We start from the raw sequence: 12587 nt of genomic DNA on the forward strand, positions 1-12587 counted from the left end.
AGAGGAGTTTCTTAACAAAAAGGGAACTTTCCTTAATGTTATACTAGCATCCTATTTCAGCTGACTTATGAAGGTCAGCCCCTAAGATAGCCTAAGATAGCCTACCCTCGAGTGGTGAGGGGAAAGGGCCCAAGGCAAAGATCGGCCGGATTTTAAAAAACCACACGGGCTACCGGATGGTCAAAATGCCTTGTGTTAACTCGCCAAAGCGAAGTTGCCGAAAAAGAAGATAGGAAAGTCAGAAGGATAGCAATGTATATAGTGTGTTAGTGTGTGGGCCAGTGTTGATGTTTGGGTGAGGGGAGGATGGGGAAGGATGGGGGGATGGGGATGAGAGGGATGAACAAGCAAGCAAGTCACCGCCTTACCCTCTTGATGGGATGGGGCTCGAAGTGACTGCAAGCAAGTTTCCTCTCAGCTCTGGTGAAGAACTACTCAGGATAACCCAAGAAAAATCTCGAGCAACAGTGTTCAGAGTTGCTCAGCTGAAGAGCAGGAACGACGACGTCTTCTCTCCACGGTGGCTGGGCTGCTTCTCTTTTTCTTTGTCTATTTCCCGATAGCACTAACATCCCATATCATAAAAATCTTTGAAAGGGTCCTAAGAAGCAAGATCGCCACCCATCTAGATACCCATCAGGGCAGCATGGGTTTAGAGCAGGTCGCTCCTGTCTGTCTCAGCTACTGGATCACTACGACAAGGTCCTAGATGCACTAGAAGACAAAAAGAGTGCAGATGTAATATATACACACTTTGCAAAAGCCTTCGACAAGTATGACCATGGCGTAATAGCACACAAAATGCGTGCTAAAGGAATAACAGGAAAAGTTGGTAGATGGATCTATAATTTCCTCACAAACAGAACACAAAGAGTAGTAGTCAACAGAGTAAAGTCTGAGGCAGCTACGGTAAAAAGCTCTGTTCCACAAGGTACAGTACTCGCTCCCATCTTGTTTCTCATCCTCATAACTGACATAGACAAGGATGTCAGCCACAGCACCGTGTCTTCCTTTGAAGATGACACCCGAACCTGCATGACAGTGTCTTCCATTGCAGACACTGCAAGGCTCCAGGCAGACATCAACCAAATCTTTCAATGGGCTGCAGAAAACAATATGAAGTTCAACGATGAAAAATTTCAATTACTCCGATATGGTAAACATGAGGAAATTAAAACTTCATCAGAGTACAAAACAAATTCCTTCCACAAAATAGAGCGAAAAACCAACGTCAAACACCTGGGAGTGATCATGTCGGAGGATCTCACCTTCAAGGACCATAACATTGTATCAATCGCATCTGCTAGAAAAATGACAGGATGGATAATGAGAACCTTCAAAACTAGGGATGCCAAGCCCATGATGACACTCTTCAGGTCGCTTGTTCTATCTAGGCTGGAATATTGCTGCACACTAACAGCACCTTTCAAGGCAGGTGAAATTGCTGACCTAGAAAATGTACAAAGAACCTTCACGGCGCGCATAACGAAGATAAAACACCTCAATTACTCGGAGCGCTTGAAGTTCCTGAACCTGTACTCACTGGAACGCAGGCGGGAGAGATACATGATTATATACACCTGGAAAATCCTAGAGGGACTAGTACCGAACTTGCACACGAAAATCACTCACAACGAAAGCGAAAGACTCGGCAGACGATGCAACATCCCCCCAATGAAAAGCAGGGGTGTCACTAGCACGTTAAGATACAATACAATAAGTGCCAGGGGCCCGAGACTGTTCAACTGCCTCCCAGCATGCATAAGGGGGATTACCAATAGACCCCTGGCTGTCTTCAAGCTGGCACTGGACAAGCACCTAAAGTAGGTACCTGACCAGCCGGGCTGTGGCTCGCGTGTTGGATTGCATGCAGCCAGCAGTAACAGCCTGGTTGATCAGGCTCTGATCCACCAGGCCTGGTCACAGACCGGGCCGTGGGGGCGTTGACCCCCGGAACTCTCTCCAGGTAAGGTAATTGGGGGAGTGCCCTCTTATACCATAGTGTGTTAATTTAATGTGCAGCAAATCGTGATCGACTGTAACAAAATCTTTACGTAAATCAATAAAGATTCCCAGCGGGACTTCTTTCTTCTCGAGATCGGTGTATATTAGTTCTAGCATGTGCACAATAGCATCATTTGTGCTTTTATTAGTCCTGAATCCAAACTGAGAGGGGTTGAGTATGTTTTGAGAGACGAGGTAGGAATAGATCTGCCTATGAATTAATTTTTCAAAAGATTTTAGAGATCAGAGGTAAGTTAGATATTGGTCTATAGTTATTCAAGTCTGTTTGATCTTCATTGTGAATCGGGGTGACCCTCGCTATTTTGAGAATTGATGGGAAGGTTGAGAATTCGATGGATTTGTTGAAGAGTGTTGTAATAATTGGTGACATTACTTGAGAAGCTTTTTTGTACATATAAGGTGGTAAGTTATTTATATCTCCTGTCTTGTTATTAAGAGTTGATGATGAGCAAGACTTTTTGGGTTTATTGGAGCTAGGAATAGTGCATTCAGGTAGGTACCCGTGAGGTAGTTGATGGACGGGTGTTTGAATTGGGATTTTGCTCGCTAGATTCTTTCTTATGGTGAAGAAAACATTGAGTCTGTTTGCTGTTTCAGTTGGTGGGAGTCGGGGTTCATCTGAATTTGTTAATTTGAGTGTTTTGTTTTTGGATATCCTTTTATGTCCTAGAATTTCAGATAGGGTTTTCCAGGTCTTTTTCATATCACCTTTTATGTTATGTATAACTTTGTTATGTGCACCAAACCCATCCTGTGGACATCAGTCAAAAGATTACAATGGCATATAATAGGTCCAAGGACTGGGCCGCAAAGTATTGATAGTTAAACAGGTTCAATGATAATACGATCAAATTAATGAATTCAGAGACAACTCACAAATGCTCAATAAATGTCAAATGTCAAATTATTCGATCCACAGTGGCATATAATCAACCACTCAGCCCAGACTGTACTCTTGAACCTTATTTTTTCTTTCTTTTCATGCAATTGTATTTATAGTTTCATGCGCGAGTGCTTGTGAATTTCTGGAAAGAACATGCACTCAGAAATGATAAAATCCCAAATTATTGTTGTTGTTATTATTATTATTATTATTATTATTATTATTATTATTATTATTATTATTATTATTATTATTATTATTATTATTATTAAGGAGAGTACACCATTGTTGAAAGTTTGAAAGCGATCAGAAGATACTTTAAGTATACAATTTCCCTTACGTGACTTGATGTAGAGAGGCTCTTGATGCAAGGAAATGGACCCACTCTTTTCTTTCCTGGATCAAACCTGAATGCCTTTCATTACCCAGACATTAAATGACCCTTACGGGTTTAATAATATAATAATTATGGGATAAAATAACTATCAGATCGCTCAGCGACCAAAACACATATAGTTTCCATTGAATGTTTATCTAGAAACAATGGTACAATAGCTATGATAAGGTGGGAGGAAACCAAACTGAAGTCAGTGGTTAGTGTTTGAGATAGTAGTGGTGGTGTGTGTGATGGAGGGTCGCTCCTCCGTCACATCAACTGTCTCACTCACTCTCACTCATCTAATTCATGAGGCAGCTGCATCATGGCCAAACAAAGTTGTTTAATTGTTTTGTCAGCATCATCTCTGGGTAAGTGTTGTGTGCATATATATATAACTGTATGAGAGTGAGTAGAGTAATAGCCAGGTATGTGACAGTGTCGAGGATCACACCACAAGGGAGATATTACCAATATAACCAGTTTCATGGATGTACCTTTATTCATACATGTTTTACCAAGAGTAATTGAACACAATTCTTTACACCTGCTGTTCCTGTTCTAGTAGGTAACTGGGTGTTAGTTGACTTATGAGTCACATACTTGGAGGGTGTTCTGGGGGTCAACGCCCCCGCGCCCCGGTCCATGACTTGGACATGCGGTGGATCAGGGCCTGATCAACCAGGCTGTTACTGCTGGCTGCATGTAAACCGACGTATGAATCATAGCCTGGCTAGTCAGGTACTGACTTAGGTGTTTGTCCAGCGCCTTCTTGAAGACAGCCAAGGGTCTATCACTTATTCCCTTATGTATGCTAGGAGGCAGTTAAACAGTCTTGAGCCCCTGACACTTATTGTGTTATCTCTTAGGATGCTCGTGCTACCCCCTACCTTTCACTGGGGGGGGGGGATGTTGCTTTCGTAGGGAGTGATTTCCATGTTCAGGTTTGGGACTAGACTCTAGGATTTTTCAAGTGTATATTATCATGTATCTTCCTTGCCTGCTTACCAAGGAATACAGGTCAAGGAACTTCATCTGTTCCAAGTAATTTAGGTGCTTTATTATACTTGTACATGCAGTGAAAGTTCTCTGTATATTCTCCAGGTCTGCAATTTTGCTTGCCTTGAAAAGGGCTGTTAATGTACAGCAATATTCCAACCTAGAGAGAATAAGTGATTTAGAAAGAATCATCATTGACTTTGCATCCCTAGTTTTGAAGGTTCTCATTATCCATCCCATCATTTTCCTAGCAGATGTGATAATGACATTTTTGTGATCTTTGAAAGGGGAGATTCTATAACATTATCACTCCCTAGTCTTTCACATTAGTTTTTCACTATTGTGTGGTTAGAATTTTTTTTATATGTATGCCCAGTTGGGTTCATATTTGAGGAAGGAAGAAAACTGAAAATGTTGACTCCTTCATGTACTCCGATGGGAAGTACAGTGCCTGCACTCTGAAGGAGGGGTGTTAATGTTGCAGTTTAAAAACTGTAGTGTAAAGCACCCTTCTGGCAAGACAGTGATGGAGTGAATGATGGTGAAAGTTTTTCTTTTCGGGCCACCCTGCCTTGGTGGGAATCGGCCAGTGTGATAATAAAAATAAAAAAAATTTTCCGTAGCAGAGTAATTGAAATTTGTCCTCATTGAATTTCATGTTGTTTTCTGAGGCCCATTTGAAAACTTGGTTTATATCCGCTTAGAGATTTGCAGTGTCTTCAATAAAGATAAAGATTTTATTTCTTACAATTTTGATTTGTTAAGTACAAAGGTAGCCGCTATTATGCCGGGGCATTTCGGGCAGACGAAACCTAATGCTTTCAGACTACTTAATACTAGACATATAAAATAGTAAATTTTAATTATACATCATTTTTCTTATTACAGTATTACTCTTGCTTTCTATTTTACATAAGAACATAAGAAAGGAGGAACACTGCAGGAGGCCTGTTGGCCCATACTAGGCAGGTCCTTTACAATTCATCCCACTAACAAAACATTTGCCCAACCCAATTTTCAATGCCACCCAAGAAATAAGCTCTGATGTGAAAGTCCCACTCAAATCCAACCCCTCCCACTCATGTACTTATCCAACCTAAATTTGAAACTACCCAAAGTCCCAGCCTCAATAACCCAACTAGGTAGACTGTTCCACTCATCAACTACCCTATTTCCAAACCAATACTTTCCTATGTCCTTTCTAAATCTAAACTTATCTAATTTAAATCCATTACTGCAGGTTCTCTCTTGGAGAGACATCCTCAAGACCTTCTTAATATCCCCTTTATTAATACCTGTCTTCCACTTATACACTTCGATCAGGTCTTCCCTCATTCTTCGTCTAACAATTGAATGTAACTTAAGTGTCTTCAATCTTTCTTCATAAGGAAGATTTCTAATGCTATGTATTAATTTAGTCATCCTACGCTGAATGTTTTCTAACGAATTTATGTCCATTCTGTAATATGGAGACCAGAACTGAGCTGTATAATCTAGGTGAGGTCTTACTAATGATGTATAAAGCTGCAGTATGACCTCTGGACTTCTGTTGCTTACACTTCTTGATATAAATCCCAGTAATCTATTTGCCTTATTACGTACGCTTAGGCATTGCTGTCTTGGTTTAAGGTTGCTGCTCACCATAACCCCCAAGTCCTTTTCGCAATCTGTATGGCTAAGTTCTACATCATTTAACTTATAAGTACTAGGGTTATGGGCACTCCCAAGCTTCAGAACCTTGCATTTATCTACATTGAACTGCATCTGCCACTTTTCTGACCAAGAATAGAGTTTGTTTAAATCCTCCTGAAGTTCCATAACATCTACGTTTGAATCAATTATCCTACCTATCTTTGTGTCATCGGCGAATTTGCTCATATCACTAGTAATTCCCTCATCAAGATCATTGATATATATTATAAACAACAACGGGCCCAAGACTGATCCCTGTGGAATGCCACTTGTTACAGATCCCCACTCGGATTTAACCCCATTTATGGACACTCTCTGCTTCCTGTCAGTGAGCCATGACTCGATCCACGAAAGCACTTTTCCCCCAATGCCATGAGCTGCCACTTTCTTTAACAGTCTATGGTGCGGAACTCTATCAAAAGCCTTACTAAAATCTAAGTAAATAATATCAAACTCTTTATCGTGGTCAACAGCCTCAAAAGCTTTACTGAAGAAAGTTAATAAATTAGTTAGACAAGACCGGCCTCTTGTGAATCCATGCTGAGTATCATTAATCAAGCTATGCTTATCGAGATGGCTTCTTATAATCTCAGCTATAATTGACTCTAGTAATTTGCCTACAATTGAGGTCAGGCTTATTGGGCGGTAATTTGACGGTAACGACTTGTCCCCTGTTTTAAAAATAGGAATTACATTAGCCATCTTCCACATATCAGACACTACACCTGTTTGAAGAGATAAATTAAAAATATTAGTTAATGGTTCACAGAGTTCCATTTTGCATTCCTTAAGAACCCTTGAAAAAACCTCATCAGGACCTGGCGACTTATTTTGCTTCAGTCTGTCTATCTGCTTCGCAACCATTTCACTAGTGACTGTGATGTTACATAATTTATCCTCTTCTAGCCCACTATAAAAATTAATTACTGGAATATTGTTAGTGTCTTCCTGTGTAAAAACTGAGAGAAAATAATTATTAAAAATTGAGCACATTTCATTCTCTTTGTCAGTAAGGTGCCCATAGTTATTTTTAAGGGGACCTATCTTATCTCTAACTTTTGTTCTATAGACCTGGAAAAAACTTTTTGGGTTAGTTTTAGAATCCCTAGCAACTTTAATTTCATAGTCCCTTTAGTTTTTCTTATCCCCTTTTTAATGTCCCTCTTAATGTCAATATACTGATTCATAAGATGACCCTCACCTCTTTTGATATGCCTATAAATTCCTTTCTTATGCCCTAGTAGATATTTGAGCCTATTATTCATCCATTTTGGGTCATTTCTATTTCATCTAATTTCTTTATATGGGATAAACGTTCTTTGAGCAGCATGTATAGTGCTCAGAAAACTGTCATATTGATAGCTCACTTCGTTACCCCAGTCAACAGATGATAAGTGTTCTCTAAGCCCATCGTAATCTGCTAAGCGAAAATCTGGGACTGTTACTGAGTTATCGCTACTATCGTACTTCCATTCAATGCTAAATGTAATTGATTTGTGGTCGCTAGCACCCAGTTCCTCTGAAATTTCTAAATTATTAACAAGGGATTCATTGTTTGCCATAACTAAGTCAAGCAGGTTATTTCCCCTTGTCACAAACTGCTTCAAAAAACAATCCTGAACTACTTCTAAGAAGTTGTATGATTCTAAATTCCCAGTCAAGAAATTCCAATCAATATGACTAAAGTTAAAGTCTCCTAGAATTACTACATTATCGTGCCTTGTGGCCTTAACAATTTCCTCCCATAGTAGTCTCCCTTGGTCCCTATCTAAGTTTGGGGGACGGTATATCACTCCTAAAATCAGTTTTTCATGCCCCTCCAAACAGACTCTGTATGTGTTACTTCAGACTTAATACCCATTTTTATGCAACAGTTCAAGCGATCTCGGACATACAATGCCACCCCACCCCCCTTCCCGATACTTCTATCTACTTGGAACAATTTAAAACCCTGAATATGACATTCCGCAGGCATGTCCCGACTTTTTGAATTAAACCACGTCTCAGTTAAGGCAAATACATCAATGTTACCTGCACTAGCAACTAATCTCAACTCGTCCATCTTATTCCTAGCACTACGGCAATTAGCATAATAAACATTGAAAGACTCTCCTTTCTCTTTACCCTTCCTGCCCATTTCTGTTTTTCTACTAAAGTAACTAAACCTATTACTGTCCTTATCACCCAAAGTCCCTGGCTTTTCAATATCTACCTCGTTCTGCTTATTACTAGTTCCCCTAGAACTCGTAATATTACTACACTGGGACTTCACTGTTTTCCTGCCAAAACCCATACCACTAACTATTCCTAGTTTAAAGTCCTAACTGCTCCCTCCACTGCAGTTGCCAGTGCTACCACCCCAGACCTAGATAAGTGAACCCCATCCCTGGCATACATGTCATTTCTGCCATAGAAGAGGTCCCAGTTGTCAATGAATGTTACCGCATTTTCCTTACAGCATTTGTCCAGCCAGCAATTGACACCAATTGCTCTGGACAACCATTCATTTCCAACTCCCCTCCTTGGCAAAATACCACATATGACAGGGTTCCCACCCTTACTCCTAATTATTTCTATTGCTGACCTATACCTGCTAATCAGGTCTTCACTCCTACGTCTGCCAACATCGTTGCCTCCAGCACTGAGACAGATAATAGGATTGCTCCCATTACCTTTCATGATGTCATCCAGATGGCTAACAATATCCTCCATCCCAGCCCCAGGAAAGCAAACTCTCTGTCTCCTACTCCTGTCCTTTAACCCTTTGAGGGTCGACAGGCCCTCTCCGAAACTCGTTCTCAGGGTCGGCCAAATTTAAAAAAAAAAAAAAATTATTTTCTCTAATGAAAAGATAGAGAATCTTTTCCCGATCATAACGACACCAAAAGTTTGAAATTTGATAGAAAACTTACGGAATTATGCTCTCGCAAAGTTAGCGGTCTCGGCGATGTTTACGCATCGGCGATTTTGCCCACTTTGAGCCCCATTTTCGGCCAATTTCACTGTACTAGTCGACAAAAAACATGAATATTTCGCTAGAACTCCATTTTTTTCTATCGAATGGGTACAAGAAACCACCCATTTATAAATTCAACTATCCAGTACAGTGGTCAGAATTTAGCAATTTTGCCAATTTCACACAAATTTCAAAAGATGCCAATTTCGGAATAGGGTCCAGAATAAACAAGAAAGACATTCCTGGCACTAAAATGACATTTCCTCTAGTCATTAGTCACGTCTCAAGGCCCCTCTTATATTCTTTTGCTTTCCACTTTGAATTTTTATTCTCACAAAAAATATAAGATTTACTGTTATGCAGACTACTGCATTAGTGTAAAAAATGGTATAAATATTATTGGTGCACTTGTGAAAGAATATTAGACTCACCAGTTGACGTGTATTGCACGCTTGGCACGATTTGTTTACTTTTGAAGTTTGGTAAAAATCGAACATTTCTGCTACTTTGAGCTCAATTTCAAGGCACCTTTCATTGTAAAACCAGTCACAATCATCTCAATTTCAGTAATATGTCTTCCATTCTATAAAATGAGACCAAGAAAACTAGAATACAACAATAAATACCATACGAAAATACACTGCAAAGTCGCTGATTTATTAAAAAAAAATGGAAAAAGTTTTTTTTTTTCTCATTATGCACTGTGTGCTGCAGGATTTTTTTTAGACTGTGCACACTGACCACATAGACCCATTCTTTCATATGAAGGCCTACCAGCTTTCTCCCACTAGATTTGAGGTCGCTAGAATTTATGAGTACTAGTACGTCAAAAACCCCTACGCGTAAGACGTACTAGTACGTCGAAAACCCTCAAAGGGTTAAGCAGAATGCCCTATCCATATACCTAACTTGGCTATCCCCAACAACAACAATATTCTTACCTTCCTTGGTGTCGTTCGTCGTGATGTTCCCAGTAGTCGACTCACATTCGTCGGGTAGCACTGAGAATGTATTAGATGTTTCCACAACAGTTTCCACGGCAATCTCTTTTTTCTTCATCGTTTCTACCTTTCCATTCGTCTTCTTGATCGTCAACTTCGTTCCCTGCTGTCCAACCACTGACCAGTTTCCCTTCTTGACCTGAGGACTCAAAACAGGAGGACTACTACGAATCTTCTTGTTTTCCTCAGTCAGTCGCCGAATCTCCAACTTCGCCATCCTCAATTCTTCCTTAAGCTGTTGGTAAAGTTGCTCAATGGAGGGCATCTTGCTTCAATTCGTAGAGAGCGCGCAAACAGGTCTTCGCAGAGCTAAGTACACGTCAACACTGAGCTAAGTACACGTCAACACTGAGCTATTTTGATTTTTTATTCAAAAAAAAAAAAATAGAAGATTTACTGTTATGCAGACTACTGCATTATTGTAAAAATGGTATAAATAATATCAGTGTACTAGTGAAAGAATATTAAACCCCCAGTTGACGTGTATTGGACGTGTGATGTGATTTCCTTACTCTTGAACATTGGTAAAAATCGAACATTTCCGCTACTTTGAGCTCAATATCAAGGTTGTTTTCATCGTGAAACTAATCAAAATCATCTATACTTCTGTAATATATTTTCCATTCTATCAAATGAGACCAAGAAAACGAGAATAAAACCATAAATACTATACGACAATACACCTCAAATTCGGCGTTTTAACAAAAACACGGTTGGAGTTTTTCTCATTATGCACTGCGTGCTGCAGGATTTTTTTTATACAGTGCACACTGACCACACATACCCATTCTCTCACATGTGGGCCTACCAACTTTCTCCTGCTTGATTTGAAGCTGCTAGAACTCGTTGGACATAAATTCGTTAGAAAACATTCAGCGTAGGATGACTAAATTAATACATAGCATTAGAAATCTTCCTTATGAAGAAAGATTGAAGACTCTTAAGTTACATTCACTTGTTAGACGAAGAATGAGGGGCGACCTGATCGAAGTGTATAAGTGGAAGATAGGTATTAATAATGGGGATATTAATAAGGTATTGAGGATGTTTCTCCAAGAGAGAACCCGCAGTAATGGATTTAAATTAGATAAGTTTAGATTTAGAAAGGGCATAGGAAAGTATTGGTTTGGAAATAGGGTAGTTGATGAGTGGAACAGTCTACCTAGTTGGGTTATTGAGGCTGGGACTTTGGGTAGTTTCAAATATAGGTTGGATAAGTACATGAGTGGGAGGGGTTGGATTTGAGTGGGACTTTCACATCAGAGCTTATTTCTTGGGTAGCATTGAAAATTGGGTTGGGCAAATGTTTTGTTAGTGGGATGAATTGTAAAGGACCTGCCTAGTATGGGCCAACAAGCCTCCTGCAGTGTTCCTCCTTTCTTATGTTCTTATGCGTCCAAAACACTGGCTCATAAGACATATATATACGGCTGAGACAGTCAAAGGGTTAAACACTTATTGGGGAACAAACTCCACAGCCTTCATGTACTCTTGGAATTCAGTAATGTGCTTTTCAACAGCCACTTTGTCAGCACTGGCAGCTTCCCCATGCCTAGCCACACTATGAATGCTACTTCTTTTCTTAAAATTATCAAACCAACCCCTACTAGCCTTGAAGGATTGAGTTCCAGCACTTGTTTCATTCTTTTTTTTTTTTTTTAGGCCATCATTCAACTGCCTCGCTTTTTCACAAATAATGACATCTGAAACACTATCACCATGTAACCATTTTTTGTTTATCCAAATCAACAAGAGTTTTTTCAACCTCCTCAATAATTTGTGGCCTTTGCTTTGATATCACTTTTTGTACCTTTTGCAAGGTCAGCTGCTTTAATTTTTTCCTTTTGACCCAGTATCATGCTAATGGTAGACTTTGCTTTACCAGAAAGTTTTGCTATATCAACCATGCAGAGCCTGTCTTCTTCATACTTTCTAATGAGTTCTTTTTTAAATTCATCAGTGCTTTTTACAACTTTTCTTTTTGCTTTCATCTCTCTATCCTTCTTTGGACCCATGATGGCTTATCTCCAAAAAAGTTCACAAGATGCACAAGAAAAGCTCAAGAGATGTTTACAGCACACAAGTTAGTGGCTATACTGACTCATATGTTTGCATTGTCAGTCGACAACCAAAAGACTTACAAAAGCCAGGACATTTTTTTCTTGAATTCCTCGTTTGAAAACCAATTTGTTCAACAAGTAATGCAGTTGACTACTGAGGTTCCACTATATTACTATGTATGATTTTTGTATTTATGTGTATCTGTACCTAAATAAACGTACTGCTCTGTGAACGCAGGTTCGTTGAGCAGTAAGCTAAATTAAGCCTAAATTTTCTTTATTATACATATTCAGGAACACTGTTTTGTAATTGTTATACATTTTCAGCAACAGTTATGTTTGTAACATTTAGTTCTTCCAGTTCACTATTGGTAATTTGATACTCACATGTATCTGTCATCCTCACGTGTTTTTGTATCAGCATTTAGAAGATATTCTAAATGCTGTTACAGAGATAATTGTATTTGCCTATTAATTTAAGTATGCCAGTTGAAAAATCTTGTCACAATTGAACCAGGACATCAGGATTGTTAGTGAAAAAAAAAAAGTACTGTTCATTGTTTACTGAGAATACAAGGACATTACACAACATAAT

At 39.4% G+C, this 12587-nt stretch overlaps 1 protein-coding gene across 2 annotated transcripts in view; it reads left to right on the top strand.

Moving 5' to 3' along the window:
• Window positions 1-3302: 3302 nt before the first annotated feature.
• The window catches only part of LOC128696143 (glutamine amidotransferase-like class 1 domain-containing protein 1), a 108056-nt gene continuing 98771 nt past the window's right edge, over window positions 3303-12587 (top strand). The window contains exon 1 of one of the 2 annotated variants that reach the window (XM_053787265.2): window positions 3303-3655. In XM_053787265.2, coding sequence (XP_053643240.1) covers window positions 3610-3655 — 46 coding nt within the window. In that variant the 5' untranslated portion in view covers window positions 3303-3609. The remainder of the gene's footprint in view (window positions 3656-12587) is intronic. The other variant, XM_070094842.1, reaches the window with a different exon arrangement.

Source organism: Cherax quadricarinatus, chromosome 48 (genome assembly GCF_038502225.1).
Source record: "Cherax quadricarinatus isolate ZL_2023a chromosome 48, ASM3850222v1, whole genome shotgun sequence".
In the NCBI taxonomy this organism is placed as follows: domain Eukaryota; kingdom Metazoa; phylum Arthropoda; class Malacostraca; order Decapoda; family Parastacidae; genus Cherax; species Cherax quadricarinatus.